General features: G+C 44.9%; 1 protein-coding gene across 1 annotated transcript in view; it reads left to right on the forward strand.

The window, feature by feature from the left end:
• The window catches only part of LOC148518871 (alpha-2-macroglobulin-like), a 178,041-nt gene that overhangs the window by 143,235 nt on the left and 20,967 nt on the right, over positions 1 to 13,839 (forward strand). Inside the window, exons 29-33 of the mRNA XM_088476978.1 lie at positions 905 to 1,128; positions 2,302 to 2,517; positions 7,171 to 7,295; positions 11,664 to 11,754; positions 11,834 to 11,902. Of these exons, the coding sequence (XP_088333104.1) occupies positions 905 to 1,128; positions 2,302 to 2,517; positions 7,171 to 7,295; positions 11,664 to 11,754; positions 11,834 to 11,902 (725 nt within the window). The remainder of the gene's footprint in view (positions 1 to 904; positions 1,129 to 2,301; positions 2,518 to 7,170; positions 7,296 to 11,663; positions 11,755 to 11,833; positions 11,903 to 13,839) is intronic.

Here is a 13,839-nt window from a genome sequence, read left to right on the forward strand (position 1 = left end):
TCTTCTTCTCTTATCACAGATTTTATACCTAATCCTCATGCTAAAATTTTCTAAATATATTTTCTATACTGTATGTAATTGCCATTTGTCCTTTTCCATGGGATGCAGTCAAAAAGCCGGCGGTCGAAATGCCAACCATCAGTTCTCCAACTGTCAAATCCCAGCAGGGGACTAATGACCGGCGTTGAAATCTCAACGCCTGTCATTATACCTACGCCGGGAGCCCGACGCCCGGCAAACCGAACAAAGGTAAGATGGGTGCCGGGTGCAGACAGTCGCGGAGGGAAGGGTTAGATTTGGGGCTCCTGGGGGAGACTTAGGGTTAGGCACCCCCCAGGTGGGTTAGGGTTAGGCTAGGGGAAGGGAGGGTTAGGCACCCGCGGGGGGAGGTTAGGGTTAGGCACCCCCTCCGGGAGACTTAGGGTTAGGCTGCGGGGAAGGGGGGTTAGGATTAGGCACCTGGAGGGGAGGTTAGGGTTAGGCACCCCTAAGGGAGGGTTAGGGTTAGGGGGGGGGAGGGTTAGGGATAGTTAGAAACTTACCTTAGTCGGGATCCTGCTGTTCTGCTTTCCGGCATCGGTATAACATCGGCCGTGCTAACATCCGGCGGTATTTCATACCAATCCCCTTTTCCATATCACCGGTTTAGTTTCCTGTTTCTGCTGTTCCGATGTGTGTGCCTTTTATAAGTGCGCTTATACAGTTGCATAAATGTGATACTATTATGGATGAACCATTTGATTTACAGAGCATATCTGTGTTTCCACGTGATGGAGGATGATCACGTAACTAAACCAAGAGAAACTTAGAAAAGTAGATCTTAAAATTGTTGTACTGCAGCCGAGCTCCAGAGGTTGCTGTAAATATGATCAGTAACAATAAATTGCATTACTTCATATTCCAGATGGTACGGTCCACTGGCATCGCCTGGAGTACTCAGATGAATCAGGGACAGTAAGGGCCCCTCATAGAAGGGCCCAATCTATAGAAGTTGAGATGAACGCCTATGTTCTGCTGGCCCTATTGGCCAAACCCATGATCGCTGGTGAAGATATAACAGCGGCCACTAAAGTTGTCACCTGGCTCATAAAGCAGCAAAATCCTAATGGTGGCTTCTCGTCCACTCAGGTAGGTTTCATGTCACACCTGTAATATTCACATCTCTTCACTCCTCATGTTCATCCTTCCATCATCTCTACACACTTCATCATTTACTCCTTTCACTTATCTACTACAGTTGTACAAGCATCAGTAACACCTACATATAAAGTAACAAAATTGTTATATATACTGTATGCAGTTACGAACTAGGAAAGCATGATACAATGGGGATGTAATTTGGTCTCAATACCGACATCCGAATCCCAAAAAGGGATTTAAGACAGGCGTCAAAATACCGGCGCGTATCTTAATCCCGAAGCCGGAACGCCAAAGGACACCGGACCGAACGAGGTAAGTCCGGGCGCCCATAGCATTAGCCACATTAGCTTTAAGGAGCGTATAGGGTTTTTATGTTATGTTTTTTGGGAGGGAGGTTAGGGTTAGGCACCCCTAGGGGTGAGGGTTAGGGTTAAGTACCCCCAGGGGGAGGATAGGGGATAGGGTTAGGCACCCCCTGGGAGGGTTAGGTTTAGGGTGCGATAAGAGGGAGTATGGGTTCGGCACCCCCGGGGGAAGGTTAGGGTCAGGCACCCCCCAGGAGGGTTAGGTTTAGGGTGCGGTAAGAGGGGGTATGGGTTAGACACCCCCAGGGGAAGGTTAGGGTTAGGCTCTAGGGAGTGAGGTTAGGGTTAGGCAACACTAAGGGAGGGTTAGGGATAGGTGGGGGAGGGGTAGGGATAAAGTACTTACCTGCCCTGTCTGGATCTTCTTCCTTTGGGCTGCCGGCATTGGGATATGAACAGGCGGCTATACTACCGCTGGGACTTCATACCCATTACGATATATTGTGCTGCCCTGTTATTAGATCACATGCACTGTGCACTGTCCTATATCATTTTTTTCACAATTTTTTAAAATGAAATTTAGAAGCATTTTATGTAGATCTTTGGTTAGTATAAAGTGATGATACAACATGGACAATGTTTGACATTGAGTTTAACAGTACTGAATAAGAACCAGACTCAGTATATATATATATATATATATGTGTATGCTCTGTTGTATGTATTTATATATTATGTATGTGTGCACTGTGCATGCCTAGCATTGGCGGGCTGTGTCTCTTGTGTGAGTGCAGGAAGCTGATAAACCATCCTCAGGCCTTTCCTTACCTTTTACTATGTTTTGTGCTTTAACCAGGACACAGTAGTTGCTCTCCAAGCTCTCTCTCTCTATGGCTATCACGCTCTCAGCCACGATGGTCCTCGTGTCATCTCCGTCACCATGGACGGCGCTCACGTTGCAAAGCTCCACGTAGAAGACTCCAACCGCCTGCTCCTGCAGCGCGCCACCTTGCCCAGTGTCCCAGGAGATTACACTGTCACAGTCAGCGGGTCTGGGTGTGTGTACACGCAGGTGAGTAACTCATCACATATTGGATGTCAAAGATTTGAGTTTTCTGTTTTAAACATAATGCAATTAGCATCTTTTTGGGACACTGTCACAGACCTGGTTCCCAGATATCCCAATCTATAACCACTGTCCTTAACTTTGTCAAGATTAGTAATCACTTGAGCGTGCACGATGTGGGTCTGACACAGAGTTAATTAAATAACAACAACCTGGTCTGTTTACAGAGATGATTACTCTTCCCAGTATCTCTCTATTAATTCTCAGGTTCTTCCACCACTTAAATGGTGATTTTTTTCCACAAAACCGGTTCAAAAATTGACATTTATTTTATTTATTAAAGTTCTTTTAATAATATATTTAAATATTTAATAAAAAAATATATATCTAGAGGGTATTTTGTACCCCCCAAGTCCATAGGCCCCCATTATAAAATAACTTCCCACCCACCCCATTGGCAATAGACCCCTAGTGGTTATAAATCCTAATAACAGTACTCCCCCACACACAAACCCCCTTAGTATTAAAAAAAAGAAATCAATTAACCAACCCCTTTTTTTGTACCCTCCTTCTCCTCCTACCCTGTGACCAGTGTATTTTTTTATTTTACCCCTTCCAGCATCATATTGCTTTATTTTACACCTCCCTCATACCCACTGATACTAGATCCCCACTGGGGGTCACCCCACCACCCTCATAGGCATATAGGACCTCATTCAGAGTCGGTCGTTGTGGCCGCACGGTCGTAAGGGAAAAGGGGCCGGATATGCAAATGATGGACTCGCAAGTTGCGCCGTTAAGATGGGATCGTTGGATGACCAAGGGGAGGATGCGGCCGTAAGACGAAAAATACGCCCCCTTCTCGTTCGCATTACACGTCATCTCCGGGCATATAAGGATTAATCGAGACCATCGGGAACCATCGGAACTGGTCGTAGAGCTTAAGGTTGACCATACCCTCTCTTAAGCTCTACGATCAAGTCAGTGTAAAACCTCCCATGTCACGTGTGCTATGACACTACTTTGTTAATTATGCACTCCCATAAAACGCCGTTTGCAAAGTCAGGCACGCCTGCGTTCGGATCTCCACTGCCCCGTTCACAAGCACCTTCCCCTGTTACCACCCACAAACGCCTCATCCTGTCACTCAAACTAACGACCTGGCCAAGTTCAAGGAGAGAGATATTTCCGATCGTAACAGCTAGTTTGCGCACGCGCATTGCGAATTTTATGCATGCGCAGTTTAGCGAACATCGGTGGCATACGACCGTGCGGCCGCAACGACCGACTCTGAATGAGGTCCATAATCCCATCCCCCTTCCTCACATGTAGAGCACAGCAGAGCATGTCGGGGGAATTGATGATCAGTCCCCCTGTTGCAGCTGGTCTCTGCACTTGCAGAGATCAGACAAATAGTGTTTGGAAGGGAACTAAGTTCCCCTCCTCACACTTTGATCCCCCACGCATTCACTCCAGAATGGCATTCTGGGGTGTGATTCCGGCAGTGCTGTCAGTGGTCACAAAATGCAGAATCACTACCGGGGGGTCTGGGGAGTTAAAGAAGGAGAACCATTCGCACTTGAGCAGAATGGATTGCCTCTTCTTCAGCCATGGCACACAGTGGGGCGACATAGTGGCATGTTATTTCAGGAGCTACTAACTCCGAATAGGAAGCCTTCAGTCCTCCCTACAACTACAATTAAGTCCCAATTATCATTACTCAAAAAATAGCCTTTAGGACAGATAATGTATGCAAAATGGATAATCGAATCCATGAGCAAAATGGATCCGATAAGAATCAAAGAGACCAATCTTATTAAATTAAGTTTAATATGAGAAAGTTACTTACCATGCTTAAAGTATATACATAAACAATTAATAAGAATAATATACAAAGATAGGATTAGGCAAATCATTTTCTCATAAAAAAAAGGAAAAAAAAATAAGTCTCACTTACATGAATCTGTTTGCGAGCAGACGCAAGAAGATTGAGTATTTCCCAATGTCAGATTGGCTCCCAAGAATTACAAGAAGTACAAAGATCTGTATTTCGGATATGGTATTTCCTTGGCTTTCTGTGTCAATGCAAATTAGCCAAGATCTTTGTTGGAGGATGGGGGCAGTCCCCAGACCAACCTCATGTTGGTGAGAGGGGTAAGCCCAGAATGTTCAAGACCCCATCATTTTACTATTATCTGTCTGTTGGAACATAAATATGCCAACCTAGCCCTCACTTGGCATCTTCTCAGACAAATAGTTATCCCTGCAGCTAGATATCCACATCAAGGGTCATTTGCAGGACACCATACTGGTAATTTAAAGAAATACACTTAATAAACACAAAGGGTTACATGTTGCCGAATATCTTGTGATCCATAACATAATCACAACTAGTATACCGCAAAATGTTAACTTTCAAGTACTGTGTGAACTATGAAGACAAAAACTTTGGATGCCATTTTGAAAGTGCAAAATGTCTTCACATTTCCAAGATTCTGCACTGACTCTGTGCACTCCCCCTGAGCCCTGGCAATAGCAGTGCAACTCCGAATGAGTCGCTGACAGCTCCGCCCCCTACACTGCTGATCCAACCTGATCATACTTCTGCACTGACTCAGTGCCGAAGTATGATCAGGTGGATTCAGCAGTGTAGGTGGCGGAGCTGCCACTGACACAGACTCCCACTGACAGAGAGTCTCAACACACCAAACACTGAGTGACTCGAATCATTCGAACATCTGAATGATTCAAGTCATTGTGTTGAGACACTCACTCACTAGCCATCTCTAGAGCTCAGGAGTGAACTCCAGCCTCCGGCTGCTGACGCTGGGGGGAAGGAGCTGGGCGCCCACTGGTAACAAAATCTCAGCGGGCGCCCGGCAAATGGAGCCTCCCTGCAGCGCCATGGTTAGGTGGGCCGGCGGAGGCGGAACTGGTTCCGTCTCCAAATAGAATTGACGGAAAGCAGTTCCACCCCGTTCTGGCCCACTTTAACCCCTGACGGTGAGGTATATTTTGTCGACATTCACCATGTCGAGACTCATATTGTTGACACAACACATGGTTGTAATGTTGAGATATTTGGCACGTCAACATTGATCATGTTGATATTCATCATGTGGGCACTGATGAAATGTCGACATGACTCGAATGTCGATAAATGTCTCTGGTGTTCTAGTGGTGACTTACCTGGTCCAGCTCTAGCGGTGTCTTCTGGTTCCAGCTGTGACATCATGATGACTTCCGGTGGATCCTGCAACCCTTCCAGCAGTGAGTATATCACTAACCCCTAACCCTATCCCTCCCGCTAATGCCAGACCCTAACACTCTTCTCCCGTAGCCAACCCTAACCCTCCACTGCTACAGCGTAACTCTAACTGTCCGGTCCCTGCAGAATGTCAACATTTCACATGTCGACACTGTGAACATGTCAACAGTCTAGCTGTCAGCATTATAAATGTCGGCATTATTACTACAGGGCCTGATTCAGAGCCACTCGTAAGCGGCCGCTCGTTTGCTCCGAGCGATGTTCGCACATCTGTGCATGCGTATGGGTCGTAATGCGCATGCACCAACCAGTCAGTGCGGTCGGAAATCGTGTGCTCACAAAATAGCGAGTGCCTGCTAATTTGAGTGACAGGATGAGGCGTTTGTGGGTGGTAACAGGGGAAGGTGCTTGAAAACGGGGAGTGGAGATCCGAACGCAGGCGTGCCAAACGGTCAAAACGGGCATTTTAAGGGTGTGCATAATTAACAAAGCAGCGTCATCGGCCACGACACTTGGTTGTCTCTTAGCCTGAACTGCTCGCATGATTGCGGTAGGAAAATGCTACCACAAGCACTGCGAGCAGTTCAGACGCCTTTCGATGTACTCGATTAATCTAATAAATAGCGGATATGACATATGATGCGAATGGGCAGAGGGCGTCTTTACAAAATAGCGAGCGCATATTTTATTCGCTCACTCAGACATAGAGGTGTCAACAGACCGCAAAGAGCGAGCGCTCAATTTAAATAGCCGGCCCCTTTTTCTGAACGAGCGAGTGCAAATAGTGTCCGGCTCTGAATCAGGCCCACAGCCCACTAATGTAATAAAAAGCTTCATACATACAAAATTGCCCCATATAATAAATACCATATATCACTCAATATCATAACTTCGGGGGGAGTGAAGGGGAGGAGAGCACCTTAGTGTGCACTTGTAGGAGGATATAGATGGATGTTGCAAACCACAGCTATTTGCAGTGCACTTTGGACACGCTGACACTGTCCATTGCCAACCCGACATTTTACTACAGCCCTGTTAGAAAGTAAAGTACAGTATGAAGTCGACTCTCCAACAGACTGCTGCAATCTCCCCACACATTTAGGACACTGCCCTGATGGGTTCTGATAAAAGACAAAATGCTGAGACTGAGACGCTGTGACATCACTGCCCCCCACGGTGCGACTTTTGCTTTGAGTAGTATTGGCGCTTTAAATGTGCTGCTTAAACCTGCCAAGAAGAATTTATCCCCAGGTCCCCTAAGTTATAACTCATATATGTGTACTAATTACATAAATACAATTATATATATTCCTTTTCATTTTCTGCTTTTGTGTTTTTGTCGATCTAAAACCAAATTAATTAACCAAATTAATTAACTTACTGTATTACAGACTAGCGTGAGATATAACATACCACATCCCGAGGGTGACGCCCCATTCACCATCGCAGTAACTACAGAGCCAGACATCTGTGGCACCAAGTCTCAAAAATCATTTAACATCGCAGTTAATGTAAGGTGAGTTAATTTACAAATATGGATTTCCTATCAGCCTTCATATAGTTACAATGGCGTAAGTTCATGCCAGGTGCCCGGAGGCAAAATAAATGGTGGTGTCCCCCATAGGCTCCAGTTTGCTCTAGTCCCCCCATGTATCTCAAGCTCCAACCAGCCCCCAGTGTCTCTCAAACCATGCACCAGTGTTTCTCCAGCCATCCCCGTGTCTCTACAGCCAGCCCCTCTTTCTCTCCAGCCAGCCCCTCTATGTATCTCCAGTCAGCCCCCATTGCCAGCCACCTCTCTGTCAGCATAGGCATCTTTATAATTGGAGCATGGTGTGCAGTGACACGGGCCCCTGGGTCCAGGGGGACCCAAAAAGCACACCCTGCACCCATAGTTAATAATATACTTACCTCTCCGCAGATTCTCAGTGCGCTGACAGAGAGGAGGGGGCTCAAAAGAAGGATGCACATGGGCTCCCTCCTATCTTAAAATGCCCCTGCCTGTCAGCCCCCTCTGACTGTCTCTCCAGCCAGCCAATACTGACAGCCCCCTCTCTGTCTCAACTGCCAACCACCCTCTCTCTGTCTCTATTGCCAGCCCCCCTCTGTCTGTGTCTCCAGCTAGCCCCCATTGTGTCTCTAGCCAGCTCCCATTGTGTCTCCAGCGAGCCCCTGTTGTGTCACCTGCCAATCCCCTTCTCTCTGAGTTTTCAGCCAGCCCCCATTGTGTCTCCAGCCAGCCCCCACTGTCTCTGCAGCCAGCCCCAGCATCCCTCTGGCTCCACTTACCTTCTCTTGGGTCGGCTGTGCCTTTCTTCTCCTCTACATTCCGCGGCTCCTTTGATTGCCACAATGCATATCTGAAGGCACCACCGACGGTTGGGTCAATGAAGTTTTTTTTGTTTATTGCAACCTGCAATAAACAAAAAAAACTTTATTGCTCTGCCACTAGCCACCACTGGTGGTGCCTGAAGAGCAGAGACAGCGTCTCTACGGAAGGTATGTACCCCATAAACAGATACATCTATAACCGCTGGCAGCAGTTATAGATGGAATTATCTGTGTGCCCCTGCTGCCTGGTGCTCCCATGACAGTTGGAGCCCAGAGGCCAGTGACTCCACTGCCTCCGGGAGTACCACCACTGTATAGTTACGACATACTGTATGGGGTACTAGTATGATTATAGGGGGGAATCCAATTTGCTAATTACCCGCGCTGAGCAGGGTAATGCTATTCAATTGAATAGCATTTTCCCCGCATGGTACAACAGGGATTAACACGCAGAAACCCACTGATTCTGTGTAAGGTGTGGAATCAATGGTTTTTTCCCCACAGCTTAACCCCCCATGGGTACTGTTTCTTGCTGACTTTTCTTTGCAGCTCCTGAAGCTGCGAGATAAAATCCACCTATGGGAAATGACACTAGGAGTTAACCCCACTAAATGAATCCATGGCTAAATGGATTCCCCTCTTAATATACATTACACATTAAAGGTCTTATAAAGCCAACACAAACTACATTATATTCTTTCTAATTAGGTACAAACTGTTAAAAGAGGTTTTCCTATGTATCTGTTTGTATCTGCTACTAAATAAAAAATAAATGATTCTGTCAATACCATATGTAACTGTTAATTAAGAAAAACACATAAAAAAAGTAAAAGATGACAAGTGTATACCCTCGCCCCCCAATTGCCCCCATTCTGCAGTTATATTTAAATATGCAGAAAATAGAGCTGACTTGGAAGCACACCCTTAAAGTGCACATGGTCAGAGCCCATACTGACATGTTTATGTCTAGAGGTGGGCTACAGCCTTGTGTTTGCTTGTATACACTGACCAATATTGACAAAGATGAATCTTAAAAATGGTCCTTCACTTCAAATATGAGTTATAGTAAAGTCCCTCTCTTCACTTGGTACAAAGGTATGTTGGTGGACCCTCGTTATCTCTTTGTATTTAGCTGGCTCAGTCTAACACACATATATTGATGGCTATTCCAGTCTGCATCCGCCCTTCATTTACAGCCCTTGTGGCTGAACTCTTGTACTATGATGAGAGCCAAGAAGCACCCAAAGTAAGCAGTGGAGGTCACAACTGCAAGTGTCAGGACTCAGGGGTCTATGTACTAAGCAGTGATAAGAGACAGAGTGAAAAGTGATAAGTCAGTGATAAGGTGCCAGCCAATCAGCTCCCAACTGTCATCTCACAGGCTGTGTTTGAAAAATGACTGTTGGGAGCTGACTGGCACCTTATCACTTCCTTATCACTCTTCACTCTGGGCCTCAATTATTATTGAGTTTTATCCTTCACAACAAGTGATAAAACTTGTGTATGATAATGGTGCTCCAGCCAATCAGCTCCCAACTGTCATCTGTTTGAAAAATGACAGTTGGGAGCTGATTGGCTGGAGCACCATTTATCATACGCAACAAGTTTTATCACTCATTGTGAATGATAAAACTCGTTGATAAATGAGGCCCTCTGTCTCTTATCACTGCTTAGTACATGGACCCCTAAAAAACACAAAGGTTGGGCGTCACAGTCGATACCATTATAGGGAAGGAAGGGGATCCATTATAGGGAAGGAAGGGGATTTAATAAAAAATCCTATTTAAAGTATAATACCCCTTTAATGAAGCAGTTCCTCCTTAACCCTTTTATTCACCTGAGTTGCTGAATAAGAAAATAAGCAGTTATATGTCAGGTTGATAATGAGTAGTGCCAACCAAAGGCTCGTAGGTTGGCAGTAATCAGATATAACGTATACGTTGGGCTTGCATTGGCATATCCATCTCTTCTGAATGCTCTGTCTACACATTTACACTTTGTAGGCATACCCACAGAAGGTTATACTCAGTAACCACTGTGACACACACATTTAATTTCCCACCCTAAATAAATTATTCGATATGATGAAACTTCTCAAATTGACCATATTATTCTGTGGTGTACAGTACCTACTCTCAGAGTTGTAGCGAAAGCATTTCGGGGTAAAGAAGCAGGAAAGATGGCTGACACCTCCTTGTCCTCAAGTTTAGCCAAAACTAACTTACAATAATAATTTCCATGCGCCCCCTGCAGCTTTGAACCCTGGGTAGTTACCCTCTCGCATAGCTCTAGTTACAACCTTGCCTTCTTGTGTTTGTGTTGGATCTAAACTGGGGACTGCAGTTCTAGGTAAATATAAAGTGCAGTGGAGGATTTTCCTAGTAGGCACGTGAGACACATTCCTAGGGGAACCACTTCCTGAGGGTGACACAGCCACCCCCCCCTTGCATCAGAACCCAAGTTGGTCGGTCTCCTGATAGGGCCACATGGAGGCCGGGTGATTTGGAGGTTGTTTTGTTTTGCCATGTGAGATGGGGCAGGGGACAAATTGTGGTGCAAGAGCTGGGGGCTTAGGTTGGGCTGACATGACTGCCCGGAGGCATTGTGGCTGGCCACGAGATAAAGGGGGCAAAGCCAGCAGTGACATGATATGTGAGGGGGGACTGCCAATAATGTTGTGCCTGAGAGCGGCCCTACCCCTAAATTCGCCCCTGATTAAGTACATACAGCGAATACACCACCTACAAACTTCAAGAGGTCACTGCACATAGATTCTCATAGAAAATATATTGTTTTTATTCAATCATTTATAACCTTTAGGTCTGATGTAGAGTGAGTACTATGGCAGGTAGCGCATTGTCTAGACAGCAGGGGAATGCATATCCGCTTATGCAGACTAGCATGATGTCTACGCCTGGAAAGAGTGTTCATGCTATTGTGAATGGACGTACAGTATATAGCCATAAGAAAGCTGTATTTAGTTTTAAGAAAATTTATTTTTTTTAAGCTTCACTGAAACTTATTTCCCCCGTATTACTTTTAAGTTACACAGACACCGCTGTAGCTCAGTAGCAATGCCGCATTGCTTTCCCTGAAGGGTTGTTTTCAAATATTTTGATACTTGGTGGATGTGAGCGAGATAGTGGGAGATTTATTGTAAACAGTGGATCAGGAGGATGAAGCAGCGCAGTGCTGGTGAGCTACAGTACAGTTACATATATATATATATATATATATATATATATATATAAAATACCTTTTTTAATGTGTAAAATAATATAACAGTACTGCATTAAACAAATTATTTTTTTCAAGAATAAGGATTTTTTTTAATGCTTCTGTTCTGTCGACGCCATGCGAATATGATGTTAACTGAACCAGGAGGACCACCTAATAAATAGGTTCCCCTGCGTGGTTATCATGAGTGGTAACCCCATTAATATGTAGTGTAAAGGCTAAACAAGCCTTTTGTGCATGTGAAAACGTCCGTTTTTCATAGTGTGATAAATTAGAGGTTCAACAACTAATCACAAATTAAATTCTCCTCTGACAGCTACACTGGGAAGAGGGAGAACTCTAACATGGCTTTAGTTGAAGTGAAGCTGCCGTCTGGATACATCCCAGTAAAGTCTTCTGTCAAACAGGTAAATACCCAGGAAACCTGTCATTTGTTGGTTTATTCACATATAACCAGATCACTCACATTTATTTTTTCTCTTCTAGCTAACGAGCCATCATTTGATAAAGAAAACAGAAACTAGTCCGAATAAAGTAATTGTATACTTTGAAAAAGTGAGTTGTGTCTTAGTTCTAGAGATGTGCGGTTCGGTTCTCCAGAAATCCAGGAGAACCGAAGTCATTCCAAAGAGGAATGTCATCACTTGATGCTTAATGCTTAATTTCTTCTTTTTTCATATTGATTGATATTAAATCCACTCCCCTTTTTTCATGGATGATTGTGCATGATATATAGTGGATGAACACCAAATAGAATTATTGAAGGAGGTACTCTGAGTGGAATTTTGATATTTCTCTTTTTAGATAGAGCATAGGTGATAAGTGTTAGAATGAACATTCTTGACTTATATTTGTCGTCACACACCTACTGCAAATGTTATACAATCCGGAAACCGGCTACCTTAATACCGACAGCCGGCTTCCCGACTGTCATATCCCGGCGAGGGTGAAATGCCGGGCGTCTAGATGTACCATATGTATTGTGTCAAAACAGCTAATATGTTGGGATCTATTATATAAATGATGTCCTATTTAATCTTGTGCGGAATCAAGTTGTACTTATGAATAGAGAGAGGTGTTATGGTGCATACACATGGTCAGATTTTTCCTTCAGATATGAAAGATAACGATTTAAAAATCGTTCAGTCGTTCATATCTGAAGGAAAATCTGACATATCTGACATGCCTGAACGATGGACGATGAACGATGCGCATTCCCGATGGTCAGATAACGATATCTGACATCTGATGTGTTTGCAGTCAGACTTGGATGATTCCATACATTTTAATGCAGTTAAAAATCGTTCAATCGTTCAAATCGTTCAAAACTTTGGTAAAATCGTTCAAATCGTTCAATCGTTCATCTGACAAATCTGACACATCTGACAAATCTGACCGTGTGTATGCTCCATTATTACTTAGATAAATTCCTTATCAGATTAGCTGGACTCTAAAGGCCTGCGTTTGAGTCACACTGGTCGCGATTCTGGCCGCATCCAGTGATCAGAAGTCCTATACCAACATCCGCCTGTATTCTACGTGAGACGCATCTATGCGGCTGCACCTCCCCCAGCGCTCCGGCCATGAGAGCACGCCACTTCTGTAGTAATGACACTTAATGCACAGAAGTACAGTATGCTATTGCCGTCGCTGGTGTGATTTTGTATGCAGATGATATGCGAAAATATGGTTATATTGCAGAAGCTATGTTTTGTATTGAAACGCCATTATTACGTCATTAATTACCTCCTTTGAGGCCATTTTGTCTTTAAATGCACATTTTTCTGTATGTGATGCCTGTTACACAGCTTGATAAAGGGTCCAAAACATTGGTATTAAGTGCACACAGTTGATGTTACACATTATTTCAGGCACCCACCTCATCTTTATCTATTATTAACATTTACTTATATAGCATCAGCATATTATATTGCGCTGTACAACTGGAAAGAACACGGTAATAAAACAAGACTGAGTTATATAACCGACAGACAAAGTGTAAAGAGCAGTGGCGTATCTATAATGGGTGCAGTGTGTGCGGGGCACACGGGCCCCCCGGAACCAGGGGGGCCCTGCACCGCACACACTGTACCCATATTATTTTAGACTTACCTGTCTGAGGACCCACGTCGGGTGTCTGCGCTGCTCAGAACACCGGAAAATGGCCGCCGTAGTAGGCTCCGGGCACTCGAGTGTGCCTGGACTCTACTGCGAATGCACAGAACGCAGGAAAAATGGCCGCCAGGGCCATTTTCTATCGTTCTGCGCACGCGCAGTAGACTCCGGGCACACTCTAGTGCCCGGAGTCTACTAAGGCTCTGGTGGCTGGCTAGCCACGTCAATCAGCTGCCGCCCACCGGGGAGAGAGGAGGGGGCCCCACACAAGGAGTGCACACGGGCCCTCTCCTCTCTTAAGACACCCCTGGTAGAGAGCGGCCTGCTCACACTCTTACATGTTCCTTGTTAGCTATATATCTTCCACTCAAACAGTC

This window comes from Taudactylus pleione, unplaced genomic scaffold, assembly GCF_031769625.1.
Source record: "Taudactylus pleione unplaced genomic scaffold, aTauple2 ptg000198l, whole genome shotgun sequence".
In the NCBI taxonomy this organism is placed as follows: domain Eukaryota; kingdom Metazoa; phylum Chordata; class Amphibia; order Anura; family Myobatrachidae; genus Taudactylus; species Taudactylus pleione.